General features: G+C 44.7%; 1 protein-coding gene and 1 long non-coding RNA gene across 14 annotated transcripts; one reads left to right on the top strand and one right to left on the bottom strand.

The window, feature by feature from the left end:
- The first annotated feature begins 48 nt into the window (after positions 1-48).
- LOC141996095 (uncharacterized) lies at positions 49-12,726 on the top strand. Of its 13 annotated transcripts, none has more exons than XM_074967829.1 (5): positions 49-686; positions 3,570-3,916; positions 6,665-6,904; positions 9,804-10,552; positions 11,450-12,726. In XM_074967829.1, exons 4-5 carry the CDS (start codon positions 9,846-9,848, stop codon positions 11,871-11,873), a joined length of 1,131 nt encoding a protein of 376 aa, XP_074823930.1. In that variant the 5' UTR covers positions 49-686; positions 3,570-3,916; positions 6,665-6,904; positions 9,804-9,845; the 3' UTR covers positions 11,874-12,726. The 13 variants fall into 13 exon arrangements, with proteins under 13 accessions (XP_074823930.1, XP_074823932.1, XP_074823934.1 ...); XM_074967831.1 differs by having other exon boundaries at positions 6,753-6,904; XM_074967833.1 differs by having other exon boundaries at positions 3,570-3,852; positions 6,753-6,904.
- On the bottom strand, positions 3,384-15,043 carry LOC141996096 (uncharacterized). The gene is made up of 3 exons (XR_012641479.1): positions 14,725-15,043; positions 13,401-13,467; positions 3,384-3,718 (listed from the first exon to the last, which is right to left on the bottom strand). It is a non-coding gene; the product is annotated as an uncharacterized LOC141996096 (long non-coding RNA).
- Between the last annotated feature and the right edge of the window lie 823 nt (positions 15,044-15,866).

The following is a 15,866-nucleotide window of genomic DNA, read 5'->3' on the forward strand; positions in this document are numbered from 1 at the left end:
CAGGCGCAGTCTGCGTCGACGGGGGGGGGGGGGGCTACAATTGCGCAGGCGCAGTGCTGGACCGCGCGGGCGTGAGAAAGCGCATGGGGGAGTCTAAGGGGACGATTCTTTGCGGCGGGCGTCCACCCACTCGTTTGCCTGTTACACTCGGCGTGCTTGGCTTTACTGAACCGTGACAGGCAGCTCCCGCCAGAGCTGAGGGGTCAGAGCTGGGGTGGAGCCTTTCCTAGCTCCGCCCGGTGGGGATGCCAGAGGTAGGTGCCGCTCACAGGGCGTTGTGCCCATGTCAACGCTTGTTTCGCGGCTCGGTGGGGCTCAGGTGCCCTGCTGGGCTCGCCCACGGAGCTTAGGTGCCCCGCTGTGTTCGGCCGGGCGAAGCTCCTCTCTGACTCTGGAGATGACCGAGAGGGTGCTCTGTGGAGCGCTACCCGGGCCTGGCCCGACCACGCGCTGTCCCTTACAGCGAAGCGTGCGGATAGTCGTGGCATGGTCCTTTTCTCCTTTCGTACCCGCTTGGAGGAGCAGTGAGACAGTCAGCGACGCTGACGTTTGAATTCTCATAATTGGATCGCTCAGTTAAAACCTCACGGAGATTAATGAGGCAGTTCACACCCCTCAAAGCTATTGTCTCGGGTCCAGAAAACGGAGGCAGAAGTCACCGAATCAGTTAACTTCCAAAATATAAAGTAAGTCTATCTTCATAACAATAAGAGCTACAGACGTTTAAAAAAACCCAACATTCTGGTGCACAAGGTGGTGGATCAGGAATATAGGGAATGAATGCCATGTAATCTCCCACAGGTTGCCCCATGTCCATGCTATTGGTGGTAGCTGTTCCCTTCCCTTTCACAGTGCTAGGAGATTGTGACACCAACCCAAGAAAGTGTCAACATCAGACTGTGACAGAGTTCCACCTGAGTGCCAATGTGCTGACTGGAATGACATAGCACCACAGCACAGTGTGGCAACACGATTGCTCTGCCTGGCACCTGCAAGCAGGCCCAAAACCCACACCACAGGAAATCAGCATAACCCTGAAAAGGCTTGGATAGACATCTGATCTACTCTATCTATCACTGCTGATCGGCAGTAACACTACTGCAAGTAGCAGTGTTTGAGGCTGCTACTTTAGAATACAGGAGCATTATTACTTATGAATATGAGTAGTCACCACCATGATTTCTGTAATATTTAAGAATTTGACTTTGAACAAAAAAAACCCCCCATATTGTCCAATTCTGGTCTTATTTGCTAGTTTTTCAGTAGTGCAATTCCACTGACTTATCTGGAGTTACTCCTGATTTATGCTGGTATTTTTAAAGGGTCTTTAGGCACCCAAAGATGCAGATAGGTGCTTAGTAGGATTTTCAAAAAGCACCTCAGTGCCTAACTCCTGTAAAAATCTGACCCAAACTGCCTGCAAATCCTCCTCAATGTGGGTACAGCAGCTGGTCATTGCAGCCACAAACCTGATTGATAGACACTGTGTAGGGCATTCAGAAATTATGCTAATTCCGTATGTTCCTTTGGGCTGCCTTGGCTGGAGGGGCTTGAAAGAAACCTTAACTAAACTCAGAAACATATTAAGTGGATTTTCTCAAATTAAAATTAAAAAAAAAATCACCTTTAGACTCAGACCAAACCTGGAAGGTTTCAACCCTAAAGGAAACATGCAGAAAATTGAATTGGATTTGGACTAGCATCCTAGGGGTGAAAGGCTCTGTATCCTTTGGACAAAAGAACAACAGGAAACTGCATGACATTATTGCAAAATCTATGGTGGCTTTTATTTTTATTCCCCTGGGTTAGCGTGACCACCACCATTTTCACTTAGGGTCTCCCAACATCTATTAGATTGTAATGGTTTTCAGCCACTCAATGATACTATGCTGAGATACTACCATGATGGGTGCTCTATAAATACAAATAATGGGTAGATTAGATAGACAAGTGTTAGCAACCTGGTCTCACCAGCAAGTAGGTGGTCAAAGGTGTCATAAATCATATCTCTTCTATTTTCCTGATGTATCAGAGAAGCTTAAATGAAGCCAATGTTCGCAGTTTGAGTTTGTTAAGGGTACTTTAAGAGATCCTGTTAAGGTCAGATTGAGATGGGTTAGCACAGCTGTTTGGAATCTTTATTGGGATAAATGGTAGAGTTTTTAATGGGATAGATGTTGCCATGGGGAGGAAGTTTATATTTTATTATAGTTTGTTTTCTGTGTTTCAGATAAATTTTGTCAAGCTGTATGTTCTAATTCAGTTTTCATTAGGGGAATGATCTATCTGGAATGTTACCATTTTTCCTTTTATTTGAGCTGGCCATTCAAATAGCTGGAAGATGGTGAGGGTCTTTTCTTCTCTTCCCTTATTTTTATATTCCCTTCTATCAGTTCATGTTTTGCTAGACTCTCTTTATTGACACCCACCCCTTCTTCCCATAGCCACAGAAAGGATTATTTGTTGAGTCTCTTGGAGATCCAGGCTGGGAGATCAAGAGAGACAAGAATTTAGTGTAGCAGGAGTTTAATGTGTGATGGTTCTCAGGGTACCCAGGACTGTTAGTCACCTTGTTACCCTCCTGCCTTCAGCGAGAGAGAGTTTTGCTTATGCTTAACTTCCTGACACCTCCAGTCTTTTAGACCTCAAGTCCTTTTGGTACATCAGGTTGTCTTTTTGCTGTTCATTATGGTTACTCATCTTATACCTTCTTTTATACTATTTCCTTTACTCAAAATATATAAACAGAAAATAATCAACCGTAACCTTTTCTATCTGTTTCCAAACTTCTTACTTCAGTGCTTGGAACGTGATCCTTAGCTAAACAGCAAACTGAGTAAATCCTGCCATGACTATGCCACTGTGATGGTTCTCAAGCTACCCAGAACCGTGAGTCACCTTGTTACCCTCCTGCCTCCAGTGAGAGAGGGGCTTGCTTGTGCTTTAGTAGAAGTCAGCTCTTACTTCCAGTTTGCTAACCACCCAAACAATCTCCTCTGAGCTATGTCAGCCCTTCCTTTGCTTTGCAGGTTAACAATAGGTATGCTCCGGTACCCGAGCCTCTTTGAAACATTCCCTTGCAGTGGCCAGCCCCTTATCCACTGAACACTCACAGTAATACCAGGTCTGCTGTCCCCAAAGGAATAGTATACACACCTGCTTGAACAATTCAACTAGTGATCAACTCCTTGTAGAACGCCACAGCACTGAGATAGATTTATAGTTAAAACAATCATAAGTTTATTGTCAATGATCAAGATTTAAGAGATAGCGAGTAAGAATAATGGAAACAACAGGTTACATATAAAACAAAAGTATAACATGTTTTCTAAAGACTAAACTTAACAGACTAACCTTTAGTCTAAATACATTTAGCTCACCCCAAATGTCCTTTGCAGTGTTTTCAACAAAGTCTGGTTCAGAGCCCACTTTCATGAATATAAGGGCACTGTCCATTTACTGAGTGCGATTTTATATTAATATTTAACAAATGGTTAATATTAATTGCATAATAGATTCTAACTTCATACTGTTATGACATTGCAGTTTCTCCCTCCTTCGCCCAGCAGGTGGCGCTGTGAAGGCACACGCTCTCTGTGCGCTGCTTCCTTCAAGCCTGCAGTGAGCGCCTTCGGGTGCCGGCCCCCTACCTCTTCGAGCAACAGCCGATTGGGTGGCTTTGCTGTCGATCAGGGAGTCTGGGCGGGAGCAACCAGCCCTGTTGGGACAACGGGCTGTCAGTCAGAAGAACCGGGCGCTGATTGGGCCCTGCTTCTATGGTTGGAGCGGGCGCGGCCATGGCCGAGGCGGTAGGAGTGATGGGAAGGCGCCGCCCAGAAGCGCTGGTGCCCGGTGCGTGCTGCCTTTGTTTTACTGGCTCCCCGAGCCAGGGAGGCGAGCTCAGGGGCCGCTGCGTGTAAGAGGGGCCTAGGCGCGGCAGCGATGGCGGGAGGGGGCGGTATGGGAAGGGCGCAGGCCCGCGGCCCTGTCTGGCGGGTCGCGGGGGGGCTCTTCCCGCGCCCAGAGCCCTGGGCGCGGGGCGGGAAGTGGCGCGGCGAGCCCGGGTGTGCGAGGGGGGCGGGGTGAACTCGCGGAGCCTGGGGTGGGGGTGGGGGGGTCAATGGCGCTCAGCCCTGAGAGGGGGGCCCCAGAGAGAGACCGACTAACGGACAGGAGCCTTGAGCCCCAGGGCAGGGAGACCACAGGAGGGGGATGGTCTAGGTACTGAAATCGCTCCCTAGGGCCGGTCCCTGCTTCAGCCGTCAACGTATTTATCTCCACGTTCCACGACACCCTGCAGGGGTAGGGAAGTGCTAGCATTCCCATTGTACAGATGGCAAACTGAGGTACGGAGACAGAGGCTTCGTCTACACCTAAAAATAGATTGACCTAACTGCCTTGGTCAGGGCTATGAAAAACTTAACGTCCTGTGGATGTAGTTAGGTTGATCTAACCCCGCACTGTAGAAGCAGCTAGATCAAGGGAAGAATTCTTCCCTTGATCTAGCTGCCATCTCTCTCAAAGATGGATTCGCTACGTTGGTGGAAAAAAACCCTTCTGTTGATGTAGGATGTGTTTATGCCACAGCAGTGCACTGTATGATAGTCATACACTAAGTAAGTGGCTTATGGTCACACAGGAAGCGTCTGAGAGAGTAAGAATTGGACTCCTGGTCTCCTAAGTCCAAGAACCCTAACCACTGAAACACTGTCATGAAAGCATCTGTAGAGCTCTCAGCAGGGATTTCATGCCTCTGCTTCCATTTTCTAAAATATAAATAGATGCAGTAATACTTCCAAAACTTACTGTGTATTTTCCATTGAATAGTTCATGTCTCTCATCAGTTTTCATTTCACCTGAAACTTTTCTAATATTCTTGATCAGTGGTTCTCAAACTTTTGCACTGGGGGACCTCTTTCACACAGCAAGCCTCTGAGTCCCCCCCCCCCTTATAAATTAAAACTACATTTTTATATTTAACACTTTTATAAATGCTGGAGGCAAAGTGGGGTTTAGGGTGGAGGCTGACAGCTCATTACCCCCCATCCAATAACCTCACGATCCCCAGTTTGAGAACCCTTGCTCCTTATACATTTAAATTCCATCTGAAATGTAGAGGTCTAGCTTTGCTTTCAAATTCTAGATGACCTTCCATCAGTTGAACATAATCCAACTCCATTGCTATCTACTTTTGAGAGAGTTAATGTTCTCAGCTTCCTTTTTTAGCTTACAATTACTTATGAAATTTTGCCAATGCTGTACATATTTTCACAATTAAATACATGATTAAGCTGGTAGGGGGTGTCTTTCTTCCATCTTTGCCCCACCAGGGGGCTCAATGTCCTGAGATCCCCATGTACATGCTGGTGAAGCTCTTATCACTTTTTATCATTGTCTTGTGACTAAAGCATAGGACTAGGAGAAAGGAATTCTGGGTTTAATTTCCGAAAGCTCTGCCACCACTTTGTATCACCTTGAAACAGAATGGTTAGTGACTTGGCCTATTTCCCTGTCTCGCAGAATTGTATTGCCTTAACAGTTGTGTGTAAAGCATTCTTAGTTATTTCGATGGAGGGAACTCTGAAAGTCTTTGTGTTTATAAAAGAAAAATTGCTTTATTACTGCTTTGGCTGCCAATGGAGCATCCCATACAGCTGCACTATTCAACTATCTATAGAACCAGTTTTAAATACAGCATGTTAAAAATGCAATGGTTTTTAAACCGTAATTATCCACGATCACATATGGTCACCTCTGCGAGCTCCCATTAGGAACCACCCTTTGCCCACATAAAATGACTCTGAAAAGTGTTAGATATTGTAAAAGTATTTTTAACTCATAATGAGAAGGTTGAAATGAATCTTAACTTTCTAGTCAGTTTTTCCTCTATTCTAAATGTATGCTCTAGTTTGGTATTATAGGATTGATTGATTGTGCTGGTGGCGTCTCTTTTTTAAAAGGAAAACCAAGTTTAAATAATATCAAAAAAGCTCTCTGTTGGTCATTAGGACAGTGTGATATAAATGTTTTAATAAAAAAAAAAGAAAAAGGCACCTTGAATGTGGAACTTCCCTACTGGAATAGATCAGTAGAGCCCTGTACAGATACAAAATTTGTATCCATATCCCATCCGTGGATATAAAGCAGATATCCGCAGATTTGTAGGGCTCTAGATACAAAATTTATATTCACATGTGATCTGCGATCTGCAAAAATGGTCTGTGGATATAAATCCGCAGATTTTCAGGGCTCTATAGATCAATCAGGCCAAGACCAAACCTGACAATGTTCAGAGTACAAAGCAAAAAAACATATATAAGGGGTGAATAGGAGGGAATTAAAATAAAAGCTGAAAGGAGCAGAGATGAAGTACAGGATCTTTTACAGACAAATTAATGTGTCTCAATGTATATGGGACTTAGATTCTACTCTTTTTAGGGATTTTTAATGTGACCATCACGTAGATATCAGAGTACAGTACATTTACATAAAGTATACAGCGAGACTGCATTTCCTGCTCTTTTCCCTTACTACAATGATAGGCATGTTAGAAATGTCTGGCATAGATGGAAAAATATTTTACAGTTTGTTTTAGAATTGTTTCTGATTGTTGATTCTTCAGATATGTTGCTGAGAATTAGGTTGGGTTTTTATTTTTTGGTAGATCTTGATATCCTCTGGTAATGAACAGGGGGGGTGTTGCTGGTTTCAAAATTTTTCTATGGCATTGAGTAAGCATTCTACAACAACAGTGATAGACACACTCCAAGACACCAAGAGAAATACAGGGAGAAGAGAAAATACTTGGTGGTCAAGAGGAGTACTTCTGAATAAAGGAAAGGCTGGTACCAGAAGAGAAGGAACGTCCTGTTATTTACAGAACAGGAGCTTCTAACTAAATCAGGTCTGATGCTCTTAAGGCTTAAAATACTCACCCTTTATTTTTTCTTCTGGTCTTCTATGTATTTTATGTTTCATTGGAGTATTTTTACTGTGTTGAAATGTTATGTTCCTTCGCACAGATTTCTTAAAACTTTGTTTTATTTATTTAAGAAAAGAAAATGATGTTGCTAGATTTCATTTTTTGAATATCCCAGGAAACTTTTCTTGGGAGCTGGAAATTAAAAATCAAAGATGTTTACCAACTTTTTTAGGTTGATGCAGAGAATAGGATTGAAACCAAAGACATAATGGGATTTTAACTGAATTTAGTGCTCATGAAAGATGACTGTTGACATTCTTGAAGAAGTATTCACAAAAAAGTATTCACATAGGGATGTTTTTGCCTTCGTTACTGGCTGTCACTGGGCCTATGCCTCACTCTGCAGGATCAGTTTTGGGATGAGAGTGAAGTCTAGTCACTGTGGGCCAGATCCACAAAACGATTTAGGTGCTTAAGGCCAATGTTAAAGCACCACTGAGATCCTCAAAATCCCTGCTCACCTGCTGTCTCACTCTAAAGTCTAAAGGTGCTTGAATTTCCCTTTCCAAGGGAGCATGTGCACAGCCTCCTCAGTCTTGGTGTCTGGGCACCTGAGCCCCAGCAGGATCCTCAAACTAAGCGTTCCTCTGCCTATCTTGCCTGTAGAGCCTGATCCAGAAGGTGTTCCTACATAAAAGAGGAGGTGGTGGTACTGCCCCCTTATAATGTTTAGCCCAGTGGTTAGAACACTCACTCAGAATGTAAAAGACCCAGGTTCAGTTCTCCCTGTGCCTGAGGTGAAGAAAGGAATTGAATTTGTCTTCCTTTACTTTGTGATTTCCTTAACCACTGGCCTATGGGGTATTCTGGGACAAGTAACTCTCATTCTCTCCTGTTGAAACTGTTCCACTTTTATAAATAATCAAATATGCATTGGAGCAGGGGGCCTGGAACCTCGATGTCTCACATGCTAGGTGAGTGCCAAAGCCACTAACAGCTATAGAGTCATTCTCACTCTCTTTCTGTTCCAGTGCATATGTAATTACTTATATACAGTGAAACAGCTTCCATGGGATAAATTGAGAGGGACTCGTATCAGATTATGCCATAGCCAGTGATTAGGGTACTCTCATGGGAGACCCAAGTTCAAATCCTTTCTCCACATCAGGCAGAGGGGGAACTGAACCTGGGTCATCTATATCCTGAGTGAATGGTCTAATCACTGAGCTAAAAATTATTAAGGGGGGTCCACCACCTTCTCTGTGGCATGTCTTAAAAAAAACAAAACAGCGTAGAAGAGGGTTTATGGCTGAGAATACTTAGTGGAAGTAGACACTTAGTCTAGCGTGGACTTAGGCACTTTAATGCCTTTGAGTGGTGGCACATGGTACCCACACCTCTCCTCAGCATTTCCTATTGGTCAATTTAGGTGGATCCCTGCTCACTATTCTGGCTTTTGTGATCCCATTCTTAGATGTCCATCTCTTCCCATGCATTGTATGGGTAGCCTACGTGCTTGAGCCAGGCTGTGGGTGGCAAAGTGCCTAAAAGTTAGGCACTGAAATGCCCAAGTTCTTTTGTCGATCTAGTCATGTGACCGATTCTATCTTTGGCCTCTCTACTAAGACTGGCACCAAGTGTAATAGTTGCAATGATGGTACTTGATGTAGGCAACTGGACTGAAACCATCAACTAATTTCATAGATCACAAAGCAGCTACCAGACAGCAATGATTTCCAGTCATCAAGCGCCAGACTTTTAAAGGTATTTAGGAGCCTGTTTGTATATTTAGACATCTAAATACCTTAAAAAATCTGGCCCGAACCAACTGGGAGTTGATTAGAACCAGTGTCCTTAAGAGTTCTATACCATTACTAGTAACATGAGCAGTCCATTCCCCTTTTGCTTTGATAATATAATTTGTATAATACAACCTGAAATTAGATCCTCTGTGGACATTTTTTCCCTTTAATGCAGGGTATGCACTTTTTGGAAGAGTGGGGATTAATATCTTTTATATGGAGATTATTTTGGTAATATATTGAGTAATATTATAAAATTGTAAAATATTAAGCTAGACTAACTTTTACTTCTCTTACATACTGCTTTCCATCCAAAGATCCCAAAACACTTCAAAAACATTAATTAAGACTCAGAATGTCTGCATAGTAGAAAAGTGTTGTCCCTATAAATGGATAAACCAAAACACAGAGTTGAGGTTAAATTTTTTTAAAATTGTGTGTCTACTCTTAGGCACTTAAATCCCTAATTAGGCACAAATTTACGAATGTTGATAATCCTCAGATTCCATTAAAGTCAGTGAGAGTTTGAGGGCCTCAACACCTTTGAAAATCAGTCCATTTTTATTTTGGTGCCTAATTAGAGATCTAAATGAGGTGCTGAAGGTCACAAGAAGCCTGGATAGAGCTGGGAATAGAACCCAGAATTCCTAAACCCAGTCTTGGGCATTAGGCACAAGACATTTATTAGTAAAATAGCTTGAGGGAACATGTTAATTATGACCTGTATAACTTTTTCCCATTTGGGAAGAAGAAGGCATCCTACAGTTGTAAAATTCGCTGCCTACCAGTTTTGTTAAAGTACCTTTGAACTTTTTGAACTAGCAGTCTATAGTCAGATGAAAATTAACAAATTTGAATATTTGGACCCTGAGTTACACTTACTTATAGATTTTTTTTTTTTAAAGTTTAGCAAGCCTTTGCCTTTTGAAGAGTTTGAACTGGTTGTCAGAATTTATTGGTGAAATCCTTTTTTTTTCTATGTGACCATTTTTTGTTAATCCTCCAATAAGGGATTTCAAAATGTTCATGTTACTTTTATCTTGGGAGTTTTATAGTAATTGTCTATTTTTATTTTTAAGGAATCTTATGTTCTTAGAGAAGCCTATAACACATGACCATAGATGGCACCTAAACCACTTGGGAAGTGGGAAAAGTATGGAAAAAGATACTGTCGAGATTGGGAAAGGGAAACTGGATTAAAAGAATGGATTCGAAGTGTACCAGGAGATGACACAAAGGCAGCATGCAAATACTGCGCATGTGAAATCAGAGCCCATCATAGTGATTTGGTTGCACACAGTAAAACAAAAAAGCACAAGAGACATGTTGCTTTATTTTCACATTCTTCTGATATGAAAAAACATTCATTTGAATTTGAAGTTGAAAACCAAAATTCATTTGATGATGATATCACGCAAGCCAAAATGGATCAATCTGTTAATGTGTGCGCACTGAAGCTAGCGGCACACATAGCTTGCCATATGAGCATTTTCACAGTGGATCACCTAGGCTGCATTGTTGGAGGGATAGCAGAGAAGGACATTAGTCTGCATAGAACAAAATGTTCCACACTGATTAGAAATGTCATTGGTCCTACTGTACACAAAGAACTTCTCAGAGACATTGGCAATGGACACTACTCGTTGATCATTGATGAAAGTACAGATGTATCAGCACAAAAGCAACTTTGCTTGATAGTAAGATACTTCAGCAACAAGCTTAAATGTATTGTATCATCCTTTGCAGGGATCATTAACCTGACTAGAAGTGGTACTATCACAGAAGAACTCTTGACATTTCTAAATGACAACAAGCTGAACATAAAAAGGTGTGTTGGGATTGCTGCTGATGGTTTCAATACAAGCTTATGTGGAAATAAAAATTCATTGCTCAAAAAGTTTTATGAACTCAATCCTTGTGGAGTTTTCATCAAATATGTAAGTTACTCTCTCTATTTGTGTTCTTCAAAAGCCATTGATGTGCTTCCATTGAACATAGAGTACATGGTTTCACGGACATACTTGTGGTTTTCCCATAGCACTTTCCACCAGAAGAGGTACCATGAACTGTATGCTGCCATCAGTGTTGGAGAGAATTTCCTGAAAATACTGCAGCTTACTGAGACAAGATGGCTGTCCATTAGCCCTTGTATTAACAGAGTACTTGATCAGTATGAAGCTCTGATGTTGCACTTTCAGTCTATAAGAGACAATGAAAGGGACTACAGTGCTGAGCTTCTCTATCAAATGTATTCTGACCCAGTAAATAGACTCTATCTTGTTTTTCTGCAGCCTCTTATTGAGGAAGCTAACAGGATCAACAAGTTATTTCAATTTGAAACAGTTAATCCAGTTAACCTTATTACTGAATTAATGCTGTTCTATCAGAATTTGGTACAAAGAGTCATGAAACCTTGTGTCTTTACAACATGGTCATCCATTGTAAATTATGACATTCACTGTAACAGGAACTACATGCCTCTTTCAGAGGTTAACTTTGGATCAGCGTTCCTATCAGAATTAATAAATGCAAATCTTTCCTCATATACAGTAGATACCATCCAAAGCAGATGTCGAGATTGTATCCTTGAGTTTGCTAAGCAAATAAAGCTCCGACTGCCTCCAAATGTCCATCATCTAGAATCTCTCAGCGCTCTGAGCCCTTCAGTTGTTCTCAGTCCTACAAAACCTGAATTCTCAACCCTGTCTTTTTTGTCCTTGTGTAGAGGGGATCATATCAAGTTGAAACAGCAATGGAGAAATCTGGATGCAGTCTCATGGACGAACACAGAAGATAGCCAAATAGAACAGTTCTGGATAGAAGTTGCAAAACACACAGATGAAGTTGGTGATAAGGATTTTGTTGAACTAGGATTATTTGCCCTTGCCCTTCTCACCTTACCCTTCAGCACTGCAGCTGTGGAGTGTACAATCTCACAAATGAACTTGATAAAAACCAAGTTAAAGAACAGACTGCAGGACAGCCTACTTGAAAATATCTTAAGGATCAGGGCCTATATGCACCGAAATAAGATTTGCTGCAACCAGTTTCAGCCATCCAAAGAGATGATATCTTTGTTTAATAATGAGTTTTATGCAATTGCTAATAGCAAGGATGCTACAGATGACTCTGAGGAGGATATATTTTGAAAAGACTCAAGTGAAGAGGATCTCTTTTAGAAAAGTAAGCAAGGATTTTCAAAATGGCTCATTGCAATTGAACTATTTGATTCATGCATTTAAAATGTTCTATCTGCAAATCCGTTTTCCCATTCATTTAGTAAGAACTACTTTTCACAGAGTAAGATACATTGCATAAAACCACACAACCCTTTTAGAAGAGGATTTTTGAAAAACGAAAGTAAAATTTAATGAGGCATGCTCTAATAGTAATTCATTTGGTGGGGGTGCACTTGACTGAAGATGCTGATTAGAGAGTGCACCAAAAACCCCTCTCCATTAGCCTATTAAGGTAATGCAGTCATGGCATATTTTTATATTGAGTGATACAGAACTTGACACTACATTTCTGTGCCTCAGTACAATACTCTCAGTCAGGAGCCAGATGGCTGGGTGAAGATTAAATAAAACCTGCTTTTTTACATATGAGTTTTGGAGGGCACTACCCTTGAATAATTTGTATTTATGACTCTGTTAAAAGAGATACTTCTAAGGGCATTCTGCGCCAAAAAAAAAAAATTCTGTGCACAATGTTTTAAAATTCTGCAAAACTCTACAAATTTTATTTGTCAAATAAATGTGGAGGCTCTAATGGCATTGGGGAGCATAGGCCACTGGCTGCACAGAGGTGGGAGATCATTGTGCAGCTACCCGTTGGGATTCGGACTCAGCGGTGAGGCTGCACCCAACCCTGACAGTGCTAGGACTGGGCCTGTCCCAGAAACACCCCAGGGCCCTTCCCCTCCATCCAGGTGCACCAGGTGTGGGCAGGCAGGCTTGGCAAGGCAGGAACCAAGTGTGGCAGGGCTTAGCATGGGGGAATCCAGGGGTGGGTTGAGAGGGTTCTGTGTGCGGTAACCTGAGTGCAGGTGGCTCAGTGGGGGATCCAAGTGCAGGGGGGATCTGGATGCACAGGGGCTTGTTGGGGGGTTCTGGGTGCAGCGGTAATGGGACTCTGCAGGGGGTTCCAGGTGAAGGAAGTTGGGGCTCATCAGAGGGGGTCAGTGTGGGGAGGATAGAGCTCTTCAGGGGGGTCTGGGTTTGGGGGGCTCAGTGGTGGGGTACAGATGCTGGAGGTGTGAGAAGCCCAGTGAGAGGGGGATCCAGGTGCAGCTGGTTAGGGTTTCGGTGGGGTGGGGATCTGGGTGTGCTTGGCTTGTCGGAGTGGTCCAGGTATGAGGGGGTCTGGATCCATGGGGGTTGGGCGGATGGGGGAGCAGCTCCCTGTGCAGGGATCCCTCTCCCTGAAGCTGAGGAGCAATGGGTGCAGGGGGGAAGGGGAGGGCACAGTTTGCAACTGGGGGAGAAATCGGGGGGTGGGTGCCATGCAAGGAAAGAGGAAGTCCTAGCAGCTGAGCCTGGCGCAGGGCAGGAGCTACCAGCCTGGTCTTCCCCAGTCCTGCCCCCTGCCTCACAGTGATTTACTTCTCTTGAGAGCTGCTTTGGGCACCCAAAAATACTCCTGGGGAGGGTCGCATGACTGTTTTTGTGGCTTACCTTTGCAGGGGATGTAAATTCTGCACATGCGCAGTGGCGCAAAATTCCTTCAGGAGTAAAGAGAAGTCTGAAATTCAAAGTGGCATATTGTAAATAAAAAGGCTAAGGATTATTAAAATAATTGTAAGATAGTTGTAATTTCTTAATGGTATTGTCTTGTGCTTTTGGGACTTTTTTTAATTAGATGAATTATGTACAAGTATGAATTAATAACTATTAAAATAGTCTGGAATTATAACAGTGGAGGATAACACCATAAAATATTTTAACTGTTCAAATACCTATTTTGAACCCACTTTTATTAATTTTTAATGTACATTCTAAATTTTTGTATTAAACTGATATAACCTATCATAAAAAAACTTGTAGTAATTCTGCTGTTAGAAACTGAAATCCTGAGTGAGAGAGTGTTAAATGTCCTTAATTCTCAAGGGCATTCAAGATGTGACACTAGTGGACACGAACAGCATAGTTAGTGATGTGTATGAAGACAGCTGGTTACTCAAAGGGAAAAAAATCCATAGGAACTCTTCTAATTTGGTTTTTATTGGTAGAGAGTATTTTATAGTTCCCTAACTATGCCAACTTGTGGAACTGGATCTTCTGAATACTATTTCTTACCGTTCCTAGTATATTAACCACTCTTAAACAGGGCCAAGATACCTAGAAAATAGACCTACATGCAGCCTGTGCTTAGGTATGTAACTTCTCCAGGGTTACAAAGCTGACTCTCTAACCCTGAAAGCCCCCGAGTTTAGAGCAGGGGCAGGAAAACTTTTTGGCCTGAGGGCTGCATCGGGTTTCTGAAATTGTATGGAGGGCCGGTTAGGGGAGGCTGTGCCTCCCCAAACAGCCAGTCATGGCCCCCCCCCCCCCCCGGGGACTCCTGCCCCATCCAACCCCCATCTCTGTCCCCTGGACCCCCTCCCCCTAACTGCCCCCCGCCGCCCCATCCAACTCCCCTCTCCTTCCTGACTGCCCTCCCGGGACCCCTGCCCCATCCAACCCCCCCTTCTCCTTGAATCCCCCCAGACCCCTTTCCCCTGGCTGCCCCCCACTGCCCCATCCAACCCCCCCTCTCCTTCCTGATGGCCCCCTGGGACCCCTGCCACATCCAGCCACCCCTTCTCCCTGTCCCCTGACTGTCCCCCACCGCCCCATCCAACCTCTGCTCTCCTTCCTGACTGCCCCCCCCGGGATCCCTGCCCCCATTCAACCCCCCTGTTCCCTGCCCTCTGACTGCTCCAACCCCTAAACACCCCCTCACCCCCAATCACCACCCCTGAACTCCCCTGCCTTCTATCCAACCCCCCTGCCTCCTTACCGTGCTGACTGGAGCACTGGTGGCTGGCAGCACAGCTGCACCACGACAGGCAGCTGTGCCACGCAGCACAGAGCACCGGGTCAGGCCAGGATCTGCAGCTGCGCTGCCCCAGGAGCTCGCTGTGCCAGTGGAGCAGTGAGCTGAGGTTGCAGAGGAGGGAGAACAGCAGGGGAGGGGCCGGGGGCTAGCCTCCTGGGCCAGGAGCTCGGGCTGGGCAGGACGGTCCTGTGGGCCAGATGTGGCCCATGGGGCGTAGTTTGCCCACCTCTGGTTTAGAGGCACTGACCTTTGTACTTCTTGAGTAAAATGCACAAGGTAAACTTCCTTGTTATGCACAAAGTAGTATTACTTGGAGTTAGGTGCACCATCAGTTCTCCTTAGAAATAATAAATATAAAAACATCACAGGCTGGGTCTGGGGGGAGGTAGCAGTGGTCCGGCAGCAAGGGAGCAGAGTCTGTGAGGACAGGAGCACTGGACACCACAGGGCTGGGCCTGGAATGTGTAGATGGGGGAGTTGGAGACAAGGGAGCATGGATGTAGTTTGTGAGGCAGGGGAGCACTGCCACCCCACAATGCAAGCCTCACAGAATTTGGACCCCCCGTACCCTCTGCCATACACAGCCCCATTGCCTAGATTGGAGCTGCTCCAAAAATATCGAAGTTAAACTATGCCTGGGTGGGGAGTGGGAGCTGGAGATAAGGGGCAAGACCTGAGGGGCGGGGGAACTGGTGCCGAGGGAGCTATAGGGCAGGGTTGAAGGTGGGGAGAGGGGCAGGTGCTGGAAGGGGGTATGGCCAGGGTCTCCGGTGAAGGGGAGCTGGAGATGAGGGAAGGGGGCTATAGGGCAGGGTTTGAGGGGTGCAGAAGCTGGAGATAAGGGGAAGGGGCAGGCACTGGAGGAGGCTATAGGGCAGGGTCTGAGGGGTGGGGGGAGCTGGTGATGAGCGGAGGGGGCTACAGGGAGGGTCTGAGGGGTGGGGGGAGGTGGTGACGAGGGCAGGGGGCTACAGGGCAGGATCTGAGGGGTGGGGCCGGAAGCTGGAGACCAAGGATAAGCAGTGGTGGGGGCTGAGGCGCGGGGAAGCGAGACCAGGCGGGGCAGAGTCTGAGGGGAGGCTTGGAGACGAAGCAGGGTCTGG

The sequence above is a fragment of the Natator depressus genome, chromosome 11 (assembly GCF_965152275.1).
Source record: "Natator depressus isolate rNatDep1 chromosome 11, rNatDep2.hap1, whole genome shotgun sequence".
Taxonomy (NCBI): Eukaryota; Metazoa; Chordata; order Testudines; family Cheloniidae; genus Natator; species Natator depressus.